Source organism: Lepidochelys kempii, chromosome 4, assembly GCF_965140285.1.
Source record: "Lepidochelys kempii isolate rLepKem1 chromosome 4, rLepKem1.hap1, whole genome shotgun sequence".
In the NCBI taxonomy this organism is placed as follows: Eukaryota; Metazoa; Chordata; order Testudines; family Cheloniidae; genus Lepidochelys; species Lepidochelys kempii.
The window spans coordinates 116969888-116988677 of NC_136383.1; the positions used below are offsets into that span (position 1 = coordinate 116969888).

The 18790-nt window shown below is 39.7% G+C and overlaps 1 protein-coding gene across 5 annotated transcripts in view; it reads left to right on the forward strand.

Moving 5' to 3' along the window:
• Positions 1-18476, forward strand: part of LOC140910764 (uncharacterized) — a 39363-nt gene extending 20887 nt beyond the window's left edge. For 3 of the 5 annotated variants that reach the window (XR_012158727.2, XR_012158728.2, XR_012158729.2), the window contains 5 exons: positions 410-601; positions 3803-3894; positions 4989-5118; positions 15384-15506; positions 17798-18476. Coding sequence is in view for 2 of the 5 variants with exons in the window: in XM_073342551.2 (XP_073198652.2) it covers positions 410-601; positions 3803-3894; positions 4989-5118; positions 11261-11274 (428 nt within the window). In the remaining 3 variants the exon portion in view is untranslated. Of the gene's footprint in view, positions 1-409; positions 602-3802; positions 3895-4988; positions 5119-11260; positions 11324-12222; positions 15186-15383; positions 15507-17797 lie in introns of those variants that run through there. The other 2 variants (XM_073342551.2, XM_073342550.2) reach the window with 2 other exon arrangements.
• Positions 18477-18790: the final 314 nt, after the last annotated feature.

Consider the following 18790-nt stretch of genomic DNA (forward strand, 5'->3'; position numbering starts at 1 on the left):
GTCCCTTTTACACATCAATTTTGCTATTCTAATAAATGTTATATAATATCAGGTTATTTCTGTCAAAAAAAAAAAAACAAAAACAAAGTATAATCACCAATAAAGGGGGTGAGAGGAACACATCAACAGCTAACCAGAACATTGTATTTAGGTTAACTGACTATTTTTCCCTGTTCTGTGTGTAAGGAAATGTCGAATGCTGTCGCATGGTAACTATTGGTATGTGGTGACTGTTTAGTGCTCACCACTGTACCATCTAAAAGTTTTACTTCATATAAAAACTTCAGCTATATTCAGGCAAATCTTTGTTATTCCAAAAATGTGGAATGTGTTGCAATATCTTTGATTTTAGAAGAAGTGGTTAATTTTTGAAACCCATTTAATTGTTTTATTTATTTATTTTGTCCAGGGGAGTTTGAGAAAGAAATGGCTGAATTCTCTAAACATCAGAAACTGCAAAAAGAGAAGGAGGAAAAAGATGAGTCAGAAGAAGAAATTGACTCTACAGATGTGTTTCAGTTTGGGGGCCTGACCTCCCAGAAGAACTTTGCTTCATCTGATTTTTGTTTTTTGCAGGAGTTTATCTTCAGACTTCTGAAATGTAAGTTGTATATTCTGAAAAATAAATTGTAGAGAGAAGTCTTTTTTTTTTATATTAAATGCCATCAAACTGGAGCCAGAGGTGATCCCCATCACTAGGACAATATTATTACCTCAGTACAGCCTCAGCCTCAGAAGAAATCAGTATCCAGTTCTTCAAAATCTAGAATGTGGAACTCCTCTACAGAAGGTCAGTCTAGTACCTTTGCCTCGCTACTTCCTAGCATGGGCTCATACAAGTGGACCTTGTAATTGAGCTGTCAGTTCAGTGTCCTCCCAGTGACTGTTGAGTCTGCTACCTCATTGGCTGCAACAGAGTGGTTATCCCTGATTCCTGCAGGTCAGCAGCCTACATCTGTTCCAAGTAGGCCAGAGGCTATGCTGTGGCTGCCAGTACTGCCTTCACCCTTGCCTCAGGCTGAGGACCCTCATCTGGGCTAGGTGAAGTTCCCCATTGGCACTGGAACACTCTAGTCAGGCTCCATCACCTTTGGGCCTAGTACCAACTCTTTACATCTTCTGGGCTGGTACCAGCTCCTCCATGCCACACTTTATTGGTGGCTAGGAAGCCATCCATTCTTCCTCCAGTATTGCATCCTTGACATGGATCCAGTTCTTGGTAACCGTGGACCCCTCCTGGTTCCTGGAATACTCTGATTCCTCATCAGACTCCAAAGTAGGCTCTCAGGTATCCTGGTACTGAGAGTCTAGAGCTTCCTCACGTTCCCATTCCTGCACTCAGACAGGGTTCTGAGAGGACCTTAGCCAGGGATTGGGGTGCTTGGGGGGCAGATCTGCCTAGGGCCCAGTCCTATACCAGTGCCCTCAGTACCCCTACTGGATGCCCAGGGGGATGCCTCCAGGTTCCAGATATACTTCACCACTTCCTGATACAAGTAGGCTTTCCAGGAGGGAGTCATCTCCTGCCAGTACTGGGAGACCAGTCACGGTTGGTACCAGTGAGCCTTTGGATCTCAAGCCGAAGACTTCTTTCAGCCCATTCCAGAAGAGTATAACCCATCCTGGACCACAAGAGCAACCTTGGGGGCTTTCACCCTTGCCTGTCATGCAGACATCCTGCTCATCACCTGATGAGGTCCTCGTACCAGAAAGATCCTCCCAGGTACTGGGTAACTTTAAGGTACATCAGGAGCTCCTCAAGAAGATGGCAGCCTCCCTGGACATTCAAACTGTTTGTTTGATAGTCTCCATCCCACGCCACCAGGGAGGGTTGCCCTGCCCATAAGTGAGGCCATTATGCAGCTAGCCAAAACCATCTGGTAAACCCTTGCCTCTACTCCAGTTGTGGCCAAAAGAACAGAACATAAATATCAGGTTCCGTTCTAGGGGTTTGAACAGTTCCGTTTACATCCCACACCAGATTCACTTTTTGTGGCTGTGGTGAGTGAGAGGAGCTGGTAGGGCAGAGATGAGGCTACCCTCAGGGACAAAGATGCCGAAAAGCTTGACTTGTGTGGTAGAAAAATTTATTCTACAGCAAGTTCATAATTTCACATTACCAACCATGGCACTGTGTCGTCACAGTGTAGTTTTTCAAACTGGGAGGCAGTTTGGGAGGTTGCTGGCAGACTGCCAAAAGACTCCAGTTGCTTATTGCAGAGGGACGTTTCATTTCTCGATCAGTCATATGGCTTCTTTAAATGCAGCAGATTCCACAGCTAGGGTCATGGTGACAGTAGTGACTCTGCACAGATCCTCCTGGCTGCAGACCTCCAGGATTCCAGCAACAAACAATTAACAACTTTCCTTTCAAGGGATGTGCTCTGTTCTCATCTAAAACAGATAAGGCTTTGCACACACTAGTGGACTCAAACAGTGTTGAAATCCTTGGGCCTCTGTATGGTGATGACAAAGAGGAGACAAGATATCGTCTTCAATTCCAGCCCAAACAGTAATACTGTCCTTTTTTTGTTTGGCTGACCAAGGTCACAGAGAAGAAAAAGGATGCCTTCTACTTCCTTGCACTCTTCAGCTTTGCAGCCACAGGCCCCAAATTAGTCATTTTTACTCTTATGTCACGGACAGCATGCTATTTGACCTGGATCTCATTGATCTGTCCCCATCTTTCTGGGGCACGTTGTCCTTTTTCCTACATTCCTGGCAGGCCGTCATCTCAGATAAGAGTGTATTAAGCATGGTGGAATTGAGATATACCCTCCAGTTCCTTTCTATCTCCACCCCTCTACCTAACCCTCTGCATAAGCACAAGTAGAGTTTCCGCAGAGCATTGGCTCTTTTTCTTGGATAGGACAAAACCCTTTTGGGTGTCTTCCCTGCTGCACATTTCTTATGCAGAACTTATGAGAGGTCATCCTGTTACAACTGAGAAGCTCTCAAAATGGATCACCAACTGCACTACAAAGTGTTAAGCTGTCAAAGGAGTAATGCCTCCTGACAAACTTAAGATGCACTCGACCAGAGCATGTTTGACCTCAGCAGCATTTGTGGCTAACGTCCCAATTATGGACACCTGTCTTAGATTCAGACATTCACCAGGCATAATGCAATGTCTGCTGTAGGAGGATACAAATATAGGGGAGGCAGTTCTACAGTTCCTGTTACCCTAGGAGCTCGGAGCCTCATTGTAACAGCTTGGCAGTCACCTACACTGTGGACACATGCAGGCACTCGAAGAAGAACAAACAGTTGCCTTCTTGTAACTGTTCTTTGAGATGTGTTGCATACATCGAGTACACAACTCACCCTCCTTCCCTGACACATCAGAGTCTACCATTGGTTCTGGTGCAAAGGAACTGAAGTAGGGGAGGAGCGACTTTGCCCTTTATACCCTCATTTTGGAGCACAAGGAACAGAGTGGGTGGGTCCGCCCCTACAGGTACAGCTAGGCAAAACTCTCATGCACCGGTGTACGCAACGCACATACACTACAGTGTAATAGAACACAGCTTGAAGAACAACAGTTACAAAAAGATGAGTAACTATTTTTTGTCTTTATTTCGATACATTGATAGTCATCTGGCATGCTGTGACTGTATAGTAGTTCGCCTTTGCTGTCATATGTCTTTGTTATGTAGCGACCTCTAACTTTGAAATTGACTCTCAGTGGGCAGCTTTGGTGTAGGTAGGGTTAAGTATAATTTCAGTTCTGTTTCTTTTATGGTTTTTGTTCAAAGGTGTGTAGAAAATATTACAATCTAAATTGAAAATTATTTTTTAACAGTTAAAGAGTTTGAACTTTGTGAACTGAAAAGAAGTTTGACAAAGGCATATGAAGACCAGGAAAGCTTTAAAAAGCAGCTGGAGGATCTGAAGGTAAATAATCCAATGTCTGAACACTAAGCATGCACACAGACATGAAGGTTTCTGTTCCTTTTGTAATCCTACTCTGCTTATATGAATTTTATGGTGAGTTTTTTTGTACTCTGAAAACGTTTGAGATCTGGTGTAAATTGGCACAGTTCCATTCAATTCAGTGAAGCAACAGCAGTTTAAACCAGCTGAGGCTCTGTCTCCTTGTTTGTTTATATCACTCTTGTTGTTCATCTCTGAATTCTTTGAGGTATGTAATGTCCAGAACTGAACTGGTGCGGCCCAAGTACAGCAGAAAAACCACTATATTTGTCTTGCCTGTAATACTCCTGTTCATGCAGTCCAAGGGCCTGATCCCGCAAACAGGCATATGGACTTTTACCACCACCCCCCCCCCGATGGAGTCCTGTTGATTTCAGTGGGATTCTTCAGAATAAGGCTTTGTATGTCCATATCGATTTGAGTGTTGAGGCCCAGTATGGCATTTGATTGTTTGTGACCAGCATTAAATTTAGCCAGATTCAGACCTGTTGTCAGCAGGTCAACTCCACTGAAGCAAGGAGTTCCTCATTTACACCAGGTCTCTTTTTGACCTTTCCTTTCATGATCCACTTTAATTCTCAGGTCTTTCTTTGCTGCTCTTTTTCTATCACTTCCTACACAGTTGTCTCTCATTTTTACCACTATGTCCATTATTACTCAACTTCTTGAATTTCGGATAATTTGTACCTGAGTTTTAATTAACTGGCTTAGTATGCTGTCTGAGCTTTCTTGTTCATATGCATGCACTTGTATTTGCAAATCTCAGCCCCTTTGTAGTGAAAAAATAATTTGTCCTCCCCCTATCATTGGGCAGATTCCACTGTATACAAATGAGAAATGATGAAATTACCAGAATGACACTTGTGAATAGAACCAAAAGCCAAGTAACTTTTGCATTACCATGCTGAATTTATCTGATTAGTTCAATTTGGCAAATGTGGGCCAAATGTTCAAATCTGGGAATAAAAGATGAAATTATTTTGTCATTTTTTTTCATGTACTGCTAGGTGACTGTGATGTGTTCTTAAGCTAAAACACCTTTTGTCCAATTTTAGAATCAGCAGTTGAAGTTGGAAATGGATTTTGCATCTATAAAGGCATATAGCGGTACTTTAGAAAAAGAGTTTGAAAATTTAAATATGATTCCAATGCTGTTCCAGTTTCATCTGCAAATAGTGGACACGAGTAAGTCAAATTTTTTTCTGTGATTGATCTTTTGTTTTACTGTTGTTCAACAGATACCATTAAAATCTTCTTCTGAGGTAGTTTCTGTGAAAATGACCATGGAACTTCTGGGCTATTGACAGTATGTCTACACTACAATATAACACCCGCAGCTGGCCCTCATCAGCTGACTTAGGCTACAAGGCTGTTTAATTGTGGTGTGCATATTTGGGCTTGGGCTCTGGGATCCCATGAGGGGGAAGGTTGTTTAATTGCAGTATAGACATCCACTGACTCCAGTCCCTTGCTGTCACAGGCAACCACATCCCATTCATAAACTTGTCAGGTTCTATCTTATCTTTAGTTAGGTTGTTTGACCCCATTATTTCTGTTGAAAAGCCGTACCTGAACTTCACTACTCTGATGGTTAGAAAACGTCTTAATTTCCAGCCTACATGAATTCATGTACTATTTGTTCTTGTGCCAACACTGTTCTTGAGCTTAAATACCCTCCCCTAGTGTTTACGCACCTGATTTATTTGTAGAGAGCAATCATATCCCCTCTCAGCCTTCATCTTGCTAGGCTAAACAAGCCAAGCGCTTTTAATCTATCATAAGATGTGCTTTCACTCATCTGGTCATCCTAGTAGCCCTTCTCTGCACCTGTTCCAGTTTGAATTCACTTTCTTGAACATGGGTGACCAAAATTATACGTAGTGTTCCAAATGAGATCTTATGAGTGTTGTACTTAATAACATTAATACTTTCCTATCTCTACTGGAAATACCTTGCCTGATATATCCTAGGATCACGTTTGCCTCTTTCATGCTGGCATCACATTGCTGGCTCATAGTATTCCTGTGCTCAACTAATATACCCAGGACTTTCTCCTCCTGTGTTTCTAACTGATGAGTCCCCAGCACGTAGCTGAAATTCTTATTAGTTCCTAAGTGCATGACCTTGCCCTTTGTACTATAAAATTTCATCTTACTTCTATAACTCCAGTCCTCCAGGTCATTCAGTTCCTCCTGTATAATAATCCAGTTTTTATACATTTAATCTGTGCCATGTTAATTTTATATCATTCTTGTATTTTCATCAAAATGTCATGCGATGCCAAGTCAAACGCATTACAGAAGTCTAAGTACATTACTTTAACACTTACCTTTATCAACCAAATGTGTAATCTCGTCAAAAAGATTATCAAACTAGTTTGACCAGATCTGTTTTCCATAAAACCCAGGTTCATTTGCATTAATTACCATTCTTTCTTAACTGAGTCCTGCATCAACTGCTCCTTTATCTTGCCCAGGATCAATATCAGGCTGACAGGCCTATATTTACCCAGGTCATCCCATTTACCTGGGAAGTTAAAGTCTCCTGTAATGACACAGTTTCCAGTAGTATTTATAGCTCTAATAATAATATTAAAGAGATCTCTATCCATATGCAAATCAAGCCCTAAGAATCTGCTATAGAACGTCTTTTACAATCCTTCACCAAAGTGATTTTGTCCAAAATAATTCTGTTTTACCCACGCAATCACTTCTTATTTCTTTACAGTCTACCACATTATTGACACACAATGCTACTCCACCACCCTCACTTTTACTTCTTTCTCTCCTGAGCAGCACATACCCTTCAATACCTGAATAACAGGCACGATTGCTATTCCATCATGTTTCTATTCTTTCAATATCTGGTGTCACGTCCTGTACCGCGTGTTCTGATTCCTCCATTTTGTTGTCCAGGTTCCTTACCATTGCTGGACAAGCATCATTCTTTCTGACCTCACCCTGTTTCTAGCTGGATTCATTATAGTCCTTTTGTTTCCCATGCTCAAGTGTTCTGAATTAAAGCTGGAATAGTTACCACAAGGAAATGAGAATTTAAAGCCCTCTGGACTGGATCCCACCATATCTTACTGAGCTTTTGACTGTCACGGTTACCAGGCAACTGCATCTCTGACCCCTCCTGATTTCTTCTTGCATACCCCCTCCCTAAGTCACAGTCCTCGAGCCATCCCCTCTCTCTTGGGGTGGGATCATGTGTTTTTCCCCAGAGCGGGTCCTGGATTGCACAACCATGGTTTCCCTCCACATGTCTGACTTATGTCAACACCCTGCAATTCTGTTCCCTCTGAGACAGTGACAGTGGTAAGCAGTGACCCAAAAGCCACCTTAAAGCAAAGCATCATTTATTTAGAACAAAAGCAATTAAGAGAAGACCATCTTAAAAACAATAGGACACACTACACACATCTAGCTTACCAGGTGTTTAAACATATTCTACCTGGGGACTCTTCCATAGAGCCTCTCTCTGTCAATTTGTCTCCCTGTAGAATTCACTGACACTCCCTGGAGAGCCTTGGCAACTCAATGACCCCTTCACAGGAATCAAATAGCTTTTTAGCTGTTTGTAGCCCATTTGATTCCTAGCCTGGCAAAACAGCTGTGTCACTTCAACCTGGAGACTTGAAGTATGCCCTTGTCTCATAATTGACCCGGATATTTGCTGCAAAGTTGCTTATCTGGGACCATTGTATATTGCCGTCTTGCTTGTTCTTCCCGCAGCCCCCCTATTAAGTTAAATCAGTGCATTCATACAGGAAAGTTTTAAAACCTCAGTGTACAGTAACTTCCCCTTACTGACCAGTGTTCATAACATTATTGCATATCCACATCTATCACACTGACATTCTACGTACTAGCTCACGTTAGTAGGCATGCATCTTTAAGGCATGTTGGCATATAAAGTTTCTGCCTTTATTTTTGCCTCTGCTTTTCTGAGGCTCTTGATATCCTGCACAAATATATTAGTGTTTTGCTCCTTTCAAGAAAAAGGGTCTTGACTTTTTTTCTTTTCCAAAGGCTTTTGCGCACATTTTAATATTTTCGTGTTTATTTCTAAGTGTTATGAAACAGCTAGAAAACTGCTGGATAGACACCATATAGACACAAAATTATTAAAATGTATTCATGTAATAATGAAGTCCATAGCTGTACATTAGCTATATCAGTGGTAGAGCACAATATCCTTTAAATCTGGCATGCTAGAATTTGAGATGTCTTTGCTGAGGACAAATAAAGAATGCAGATTGACCTAGAGAGAACAGAAGTGCACAGAACTGAATAGCATAGAAGTATGGATAGAAAGTTAGGAAACAAGGTTCATCTTGGAAAAATTAATCTTCCTGGAAAAAAATTACCCAACCATCATATGCTTAATGGGGGACAGATCCTTGGAAAACAGTAATGCTAGAAAAAGATCTAAAGGTGATAATGCACAGCAATGCAATATAACAGCAAAACAGCCAGTCTGTGTGTTGGGTTGCATATACGCAGTGGTATCATGTACCAAGGAGATAATAGTCCCCCTCTCTGCACCAATGATGAGACCACTCCTATTATATGGAGGTAGGTCAAGATGCTGATAAACTAGAAGGAAGTCCAGAGAAGTTTAACTAAAATTCTTGAGACTGTAGTGATTGATGTATGAAGAAAGAATGAATTCGCTAAACAGGAATAGCATGACTCTTAAGACAATAGAGGTATATTATAACTATGTACAAGTGTTTGTAAAGTATAAAAAGCAAGTAAGGAAAGAGTTGTTTTAGGGTAGTCTCAATGGTTATAACTAGAGCTGAACTGATAAAACTGAGGAAAGGAAAAAATAGGGTGAATATCATGTAACAGTTTTTGGTAATGAGATCTGTTAGACTTTGAAATTAACTTTTAAGGAAAGACAAATTGATAGAACCCCTGTTGCTTGTCACCTGACACTAGACTAAACAAAATACTTAGGGTGAGATCCAGGCCTCATTGAAATCAATGGCAAAACTCTCATTGACTTCAGCAGGACAAGATCTGCCCCTTAATGTTCTGTATGCAACAATCCTGTGTTGCCTTCCATGGCTTAGATAAGTTAACCTAATAGGTCGTCTCCTCCATTTCTAAATTCTATGGGTTAAATACTGAAATCCTTAACTCAAGCAAAATGTCCCTTGACTCCAAAAAGAGCTTTACCTTTAGGATTTAGCCTTATGGATACTTTCTTAGTGATAGAAATTACAATATGCTAAAAGCCGAGGCCTGAGGACTATTTTGATGTGTGGTTCCCTTTGCTCACAACTGAACTTGATGTCTGAATCTTCTCACCTTTCTTTTTTTAAATAAGTACTTATAATAAGGGTTTTGCATAAAGTGAGACTATGCAGCCCTGTACTATGTTAAGTGGCTATATGAAGTCATTGACACTTCAGAAACAGTCGAACGATATGGTTGCTTTATTACATATTTGAATTTCAAAGACAAAAAAAATTGAGACAGTGAGATGATCACTAATATATAACAGACTATTATTTTTGTTACAGTACATTCACATAGAGCCTTGAATGGAAACATCTGTAGTTATTAAATCTTTTACATTTTTTTTATATTTGCAAAGAACAGCTCAATTTTTCACCCTTTTTGTCAACTGGGAGCATTATTTCCATATGAAAATAATTTTTCTCCAGTACTTATTCAAATTACTTTGCTTACCGCTGCTCTATTTCCAAATTTTCATTAACTTGTATCCAGCAGTAGCTCCTCACTTTAAACTGGCACCATGTTAATACTCTGCAGTTGCATAGAATTGAACATCTAAAATGTACCAGTTGTCAGGTTGTTAATAACAAAAAGTAGCTGCTTTTTAAACCTGCTTGTTTAGCATGAAACTAAGTTACAATCATTTGTTTTGCAAATAGTATTGTACTTGTCACCGGCATAAATAAAATGTGTGATTGTACTTTAAAATGTAGCTGGAATTGTGGTTATTTGATTTAACTGTTCCATCTGTATCATTTGCCTATCTGGGATGAAAATCTAGCATTTTTTCTTCCTTCAGAATACTTAGCACAAACAACTATATGGTGTTTGTTGTTGTATCAGATATGAAACTGTGAAAAGTTCCCTTGCACTAGTCTTGCCTCCGATGACCAGAAACGATACAAATATCAGCTGGTGTAAATTGTCATACCCCTTGTCCTCTGGAGATAAGATACTTTATACTAGTTGCAGAACTTTCCCCAGGATGTGTGAGAGAGGAGGGAATGCAGCTGGGAGGCAACTGGAGAGGGATCTTAAGAGATTTTGTGGGAGGGAATCTACAACTGGGATGAGGATGGAGTGAGGAACCTTATTTCAGAGGCAGCTAGGGAGGAATTTGAGGCAATCTTGTGATGAAAATAAATGTGAGGGAAACTGGGAGACTTTTCAAAAAACAGGAGGGAGTCTGCATCTGGGGGAAGAGGTTTGGGGACCTCTACATAGTCCGGAATCAGGATCATTGGAGAGGTAGGTGGGAAGGGTGACCCAGGACACTTGTATGTGGGAGGGCAGAGAGGAAGTGCAGTGAAAGAGCCTTAAGAGCATGTGGATGGAGTCAAGAGACAGCTGGAAGTGGAAATAGATAATAGAGGCAGGAAGCAATTTCTCAATTCTTGCTTCATGATCAGCAGAACACATTTTCGGTAATGTATATTGAAGGGAGATAACACTGGCACAGGGCAGTGTTGGAAAATAAAAAATAGTTTTAAAGAAACCATTCTGGCTACTGTTTCAGGCAGTGGGAGAAAGGAAGTAAGTGTCTGTAATTTACACAGCAGCTAGACTCAGCTAAGAGAGCACAATAAAAACCTCATATCTAGATGGACAGAAGAAAAAAAAACATATTTTAGAAGGTATCCATAAATTGGGATTTTCAGAAATTCAAATTACTATGAGAATTACAGGTCAACTCCTACAAGTGCTGATTTAATACTGCCCCCTCAGCAGCTTTGGCTAGTGGTGCTCCAGTTATTAACTAAAGCTGCCTCCCACTTTCTGGGCAAAATTTCTGAGGGAATGCAGTGGCAAGAACACCTTCTGCACTCGTGCAGGTGGTTTAGTGTGTGTAGCTGAATGATATGAAAGAATAATTTGTAATTTGTTAAGTTCTACATCTTGAAGGCTTACAGAACGTTGAAAGTATCAATTTGTATGCTTGAGTATTGCATATTAAGTGCATAGGGTACAAGATACGATGGGTCTAGAGTACATTAATCTTCAATTTCTGTTGCTTTCTCTGCAGTGAGACAAGTAGTCATCCAATTTTTCATCAACTCTTTTCTCTCTCACCATAGCAACACATGCATAAAACAATCTAACCTTGTTATAGAAGAGTGGCTTTGTCACTGAAGAACATTGTATCCTTTCAAAGAAACAGCAGCTGGCATTTACACTGTCTTGTTTAATGGCTCTGATGTCTTGAGGGCTGAAGGAACCTTGGTCCAGAAACTAACATTCTCCCCCTCACCCTCAGCCTCCTGTCATCAGTTGTTTTGCTTTTGCAATCCAAATGTGAGCTTCAGAAAGATGAAGGAGAATGTTTCATATATTAAATTCCAAAAACAAAGTTAATACAGCATTGTAGTTTGGATATTCTTTCTTATTTATATTTAAAATATCAAGTTACATTTCCCACCGCAGCCATAATTTGTACAAGTCCCATTGAGCACGTGCAGTTAGCTACACAATATATTATATACGGTGGTAAAGTTTTCTGCATTCATATCATTACACCCCAATTCAATCAATTACTGTACTTAAGCATATGCCAAATTACACATGTGAGTATTCCCATTAAGATCAATGGGACTCATTATGCAGGGAGCTAGGCATGTGCTTTAAATACCTTGCTGAATTGGAACTATGCAGTATGGCAAAGGTAAAGTTGTAACAGGATCCTTAGATTGGAATTTCCCTACTTCTGAGCAATTCAGATCTTAGCTACAATGTTTTATTAGAATTGTTTTGATTAAATTTAATGCATTGGTTGTTTTTAAAGAAAAGCACTATGGGAGAACTATGAGTGCATGTTCAGAACATTTGTGCAGTGTTTAAAAGAATACACTGAACATTTGCTTTGATAACTGATCAAATTCATATAAATGCATTATGTATATGAGATTCAAATAAATGTACTGAGTATATTTATCTGTATAGCTACAGGTATGTATGTACACAGAGAAAAAAATACAGCTTTTACTGCAATGTGCACTTCTCCAAATCTAAGCTTGTTTTGGATTTTTATTTTTTTTTACAGAGAGTGAAATTTAAGATTTGAAAAGATGGGAAAATGCTAACAAACATCATCCCTCTTCCACGAATATCTTCCAAAGTCTTTATTATTTTTAGGTAGCCTTCTGTGTTCAAAGGGTTTTCTTCAGAAACACATAAAATATGACTGGTATTAAATGATTTACTGAATATAATTATTTTTGTTTATGGCTGTTTTATGGTAAACTCAATCATGTAAAACTAGTGGTTGTGTTTCATAAGCTGTTGTGTTAAAGTAATAAATTGCAGTCACTTTATATTCTCCTTAACCCTGAAGCGTAAACCAATATACCCTTTCAGCTAATGCTGTAAATTACACTCCTCTGCTCTGAAGTTTGAAAATAAAAATAGCTAGGATGGGAAAGATGTGTATGATGATATGGTCTTCTAGGTTCTTGCAAAAGTCTTTACCAGGATGGCGGCTATAGGCATTTGAGGGAAGAATAAGTCAGGACGCTTGTTTGGTCACAGTCACAGAGTTCCTGATGGCTGGAAGGCTCAGAATGTACTGTGTACAACTTCTGGAGCCTTTTTTCATGTTATATTCAGCAGAAAGTATTTGTGAAGTTTTGCTCCTATATAACCTTTTGGGGGGAGCGTGAGTTGAAGGAGAGTGCACTGTTAGGTTCTACTTTCATAGGACTTATAGAAATTACAACATGATGGAAAACTGAAGGTACAATTCTGGGATGGATTCTGCTCACTGAAAACCTCCAAGAACATTTGATGTGACATGTAAATATGAAGCATAAAATTGTGATTTGCTTTCAACCCAGCTATAAAGGTGAAGGGTGTTCTTTAAAATCTACGTTAGATGATGTTTTACTGGCAGAACTTTGCAATTGCATCTTATTGTAGAAATGACTTCTAGTCATAGGTGTCTGTATTACTTGTTTTTATGAAAATCATGTCGTCTGTCAGATTTTGTTTTCCTAACTGTAAAATGAGGATACTTAACTTGTTTCAAGGATGTTGAAGATTAATTAGTTAATGAACCCAATGCTGCAAAATTCCTGCTCATGTGAGTAATACTATTGATATCAAAGTGATTCCTCACAAGAGTAATGGCTACTCATACAAGTAAGGGCTTTTCAGGATAAACACTGAGTAGAAGTACTTTTATTAATTTTATAATGTAATAGTAGTCTTTTCCTTTATTAAAATCGTTTTTATAGATCTGGTCTGCAGCACTGAGCATGTACTATGGGTCAAATATTACAACCTTTACTCACATGAGTATTCACACTTAGTAAAGGGTACTGTGTTGGCCCCTGTGTATAAGAAGAACACTGTTAAATTATACCCAAAAAAAAATGATATTGTGTGAGCAGTAACAGTATAGAATGGGGGGAAATATAGTATACTGCATATTAAAATGTTTCTGTAATAAAAGGTCTATTTTTCTGATAGACCTGGTCAAAAATGAGATGCAGTTTTCATAACATTGACAAAAAATTCATCCTGTGGCTTTTCATTGGAATTTCTTTGAAAAGTTTCATCAAAATGGTGAATTTTGAAAAAGTTTGACCATCTCTACGTATGATGGGTGAGACACATAATATTGGAGGCTAATACCATCTCCTTATTTAATTGCAATGGGGGTGTGTACAGTCTTCCAGCATATCTCTGGACATTCAGTTCTAACTCTACAGTATACTTTAATTGAATTTAAAAAGCATCATGATACTCGACCAAAAAAATGGGGGGGGGTTACTGTGTAAGATCACTATTGCAAGTTGCTGAGATGTCTAAAACCCCATTGACTTCTGTGCAAGCTGGAGGTGGTCAATATCTCTTGGGAGAGAGTCAGCACCTTGCAGGATTGGGGACTGAGATCTCAAATTGACATCAGGGATTGTTTCCTATTAAAATACTGTTTTAGAAACAAAGCACCTGTAATATCCCAAACTTAGACAACATTATTTGCCTTGTTTCAGAGTAGCAGCCATCTTAGTCTGTATTCGCAAAAAGAAAAGGAGTACTTGTGGCACCTTAGAGAATAACAAATTTATTTGAGCATAAGCTTTCGTGAGCTACAGCTCACTTCATCGGATGCATTCAGTGGAAAATACAGTGGGGAGATTATTTGCCTTTAGTTCAAAATACAATGCACTTTCTCTGATACAGAAACAGAAGATTAAAATGACAAAGGACAAGTCCTCATCTTAGTTTTGCCCCCCTGCCCTTTGGACAGGAAACCTGCCCAATAACTCCATCTTGTGACTGTTCTTATTTATTGGTGCCCCGTTCAGTAGGTATAACATGGTCTTTGACAGAAAAGCAAAAGGACCTTTTCCCTTCCCCAAGGTGTCTACAATATAAATTATCCATTCAAATTTAATTACAGAATGGCTAAATTATTCTTAAACAATACCACTGTGTTTTCTGGTAGACTCTTGCACATGTAAATAACCATGGATTAAAGTGGGTTCATGGGGGGAAATGATGGTATGGGTGACAGAGCAGCTAGCTGGGACCTAAAAGTAAAGAGAGCAGGTACCTCCACTCATACATAAGGAATTTTATTTGGCCTAATTGAGGTGCTGTACTAGTAGGAATTTGTCCATGCGTGAATTGTTTGTACTTTGCTTTCATTGTTTAGACAGTTCAGTGTAATGACTTTTCCCCAGAGACTTTACTCTATTACAGGTTTTACTTTCCAGTAGAGGCTTTTTCAAGCAAAGTTTTGTCTCCAAGGTTAATGCTGGAGGAGGTTTTCCCTTGGGACACTCCAAAAAGATTGGGACTTTGGAGCCGGGAATGAAGAAGTTGAGTTAACCCAGTTAAATCTTCCAGGAGGGGGTTCCTGTGTGTCTGGAAACCCCTTTTTTATTGAGAATCTGAATTAAATATGCTGGAAGTAGAGGAATTTAGCGTGCAGTATTTTGTGAGTTTGTATTACTGTGTGTGCGTGCATGCGTGTGCACATAATAAACACTTGTGCACTGATTGGTCTTTTTTCTTTGGGGACTATTTAATTTTCCTCCATAACAGAATACCATACACTCAAGCCTCCACATCTCACCTGCCTTCTGAGACCCTCCCCTCATTTCTTAAATAAAAAAAGTTGTAAACATTCAGTGCATCGCACAGATTTGTTGCTTGTGTGTTTGTTTGCTCATATGATGTATTCCATATGTTTTGCAGATAATCTAGATTGATGTTCTTTGGTCAAGGACCATGTCTTTCTGATTGTTCTGTAAGATACCCCACTCCAAAACAATAATCCATTCAAATGGCATGGTGGCATCATCAGATAAAGTTTCTGATGTAAGTATTACCTCTATCCTAAAATAAAGGAGTCTGGTGTTTTAATTTGATAACTTTAAAAAGAGCAATTTATATTTTTAATGAGGGAAAAGTTTCCTCTATTGTAAGCATTAACTCATAGTATGTGTGTAATATTAAACAGTTTTATTATACAGGTGAAAAAGGGATGTGAATTATCCATACTTTATATAAATAAGACACTGTAGGTATTTATTCTGTCCGGTGTCAGATAATTTGTAAATATGCAATAAACATTTGATCTTTTTTTTTTTGTCCTGTTACTACTTCTGGAAGCGTTCAATTTGTGCCTCTCGTCTCAGTGAGTTATGCTCACCTGGACACTTCAGTGACAGATCTGCCCCAATTTTGTAGAACCAGATGATTCAGAGGCACATGAGGCATTTTGCAGGGTTCTTTTGAAGATGTGTGCGTGTGTAGCTAGGCACCCTATTAGGCACACAGCTAAGGCTAATATTTTGTCATGGATATTTTTAGTAAAAGTCAGGGTCAGGTCACGGGCAATAAAGAAAAATTCATGGATTTTTTATTCATAAAAATTTTTTATTCATAAAAATATCCATGACAAAATGGAGAGCCACTGGGCAGCTGCTGAGAGCCTGGCTGGGAACTTCGGGTGTCCCCCTTCACCTGTGGCTCTGAGCTGTGGGGTCCCTCCGGCCAGGAGTTCTGGGGACAGTGGGGGTTGCCCACAGCAGCTTGGAGTTTGGGGGGGCACAGGTACCTCACAGCTCCCTGAAGTCATGGGCTTCCTGACCTCTGTGACAAAATTGTAGCTTTACTCACAACACATAACACTCCTCTGATGCTCAGCAAGATACTGAGTGGTGCAGTTCCAGGATAAGAGCTTCAATCTGTGCTCCCTGCACTCTTCCAGTTGCAGTTTTAGAGCATGGGGAGTGGGGGGGAGAACAGATCAGTGCTGTCACTCCCTGCTCTGCTTCCTGAAATCTGAGGAGAGAGTGAAGATTCATTTAGCTACCCATATGTGGGTAAAATGAGGTTAAAGGACTAGCCAAAGATCACACAATGAGTCAAAGGGAGATGAAGCCTGGAGCAGAACGCAAGTTTGCTGCTCTAACCACTAAACAATTCCTCTGATACAATTTGGAAATCATCCCCTGATACACAGCAAATAAAAATACCTACAATGAGGCAAAGGGGAGAATGTAGAAGATACTTCAGCTTGTGAAAATTTCCTTGCTGTTGTGTGCACCTGTCATAAAAATAAAGGGAAGGGTAAACCCCTTTGAAATCCCTCCTGGCCAGGGGAAAGCTCCTCTCACCTGTAAAGGGTTAAGAAGCTAAAGGTAACCTCGCTGGCACCTGACCAAAATGACCAATGAGGAGACAAGATACTTTCAAGAGCTGGGAGGAGGGAGAGAAACAAAGGGTCTGTGTCTGTCTGTATGCTGCTCTTGCCAGGGACAGAACAGGAATGGAGTCTTAGAACTTTTAGTAAGTAATCTAGCTAGGTATGTGTTAGATTATGATTTCTTTAAATGGCTGAGAAAAGAATTGTGCTGAATAGAATAACTATTTCTGTCTGTGTATCTTTTTTGTAACTTAAGGTTTTGCCTAGAGGGGTTCTCTATGTTTTTGAATCTAATTACCCTGTAAGATATCTACCATCCTGATTTTACAGGGGGGATTTCTTTATTTCTATTTACTTCTATTTTTTATTAAAAGTCTTCTTGTAAAAAACTGAATGCTTTTTCATTGTTCTCAGATCCAAGGGTTTGGGTCTGTGGTCACCTATGCAAATTGGTGAGGCTTTTTATCCAACATTTCCCAGGAAAGGGGGGTGCAAGTGTTGGGAGGATTGTTCATTGTTCTTAAGATCCAAGGGTCTGGGTCTGTAGTCACCTAGGCAAATTGGTGAGGCTTTTTATCAAACCTTGTCCAGGAAGTGGGGTGCAGGGTTTTGGGAAGTATTTTGGGGGGAAAGACGCGTCCAAACAGCTCTTCCCCAGTAACCAGTATTAGTTTGGTGGTGGTAGCGGCCAGTCCAAGGACAATGGGGGGGAATATTTTGTACCTTGGGGAAGTTTTGACCTAAGCTGGTAAAGATAAGCTTAGGAGGTTTTTTCATGCAGGTCCCCACATCTGTACCCTAGAGTTCAGAGTGGGGGAGGAACCTTGACAGCACCTTTATGCTTAGTAAAAGTATTAATGAAAAACAACCTCTACCAGCACTTGTAATCTATCTGTGGATACAGTGACTAATCTTTTCATCTGTTGTTCTGTGCTGCATTTGTGTAATTTTCTTATAGGGTCCCAATGAGGCCTGCTGGCAACATCTATTACTTGGCACTTAAGAAGAGGCAGAAAGAAGATGACCCAGAACTGCCAGCTGGAATATGCACTGCTGCTTTCATTTGAGTAACCCACAGAATGTTCTGTTTTTTTTCTTTTCAGCTTTTGTTTCAAGTGACCACTATACTTCATTGTAATAGATGCTTCCTGAATAAGCTGGGGGTAGTGTTTAAAATGGGGGCTGTCTTTTGGGTTTACGGAAGAGACAAAAACTGAAAAAGAAACCTCACTCAAAATAACTTTCTGTTCTGGCAATAAGAGATTTGAAGGTTAATTGAAACAACAACACATCCCTAGCCTTATTTTTCTATATAGTCTTTAATCTGTATAAACAACTGTATGAACAATTTGTATACACAACTCTCTTTACTATGCATTTTTGGTAATAAGTTAGATTGTTGTAAGATGTACCTAGCTTGGTTCAGAATCTGAAACTTTCTGTTGGAAGTTTCACTTCCTCCATAAATCTAGGAAAACACTCTGATATACCTGGTGCAGATCAATGGAATTGTAACTACTTAAACCACAATTTGAGTTTGGCCTTTTAAGCCCATGTTAATATGTAGGTGCATCTTTTACTGTGGATATATAAAATCCCCTTTTTCCTAATCTTTAAAAGCTAAATGGCTGGCAAAATGAACAATTTACATGTGGGTTTTTTTTGTGAGCACTACCCCGTGTGGTCAAGGATCTAACCAGCAGCATCTAACCCTCTCTCTACTGGATAGGGAAGGAAAGTGGCTCTTACACCCCACCCACTCTTTTGAATGACATTATTAGCAAGGGAAAAGCACAAACATTTTTAAACTTGTGCAAGGCTGAACCTCAGCCGAGGAAGATTGTGCTCCCACTTTAGGACATTGGAGGACTTTGTGAAAGTGCTGTGAAGTCCCCTACCATCAGTTACAAGAGCTTGAATGTCATATGTGGCAATGGGTCTGTCCTGAGTC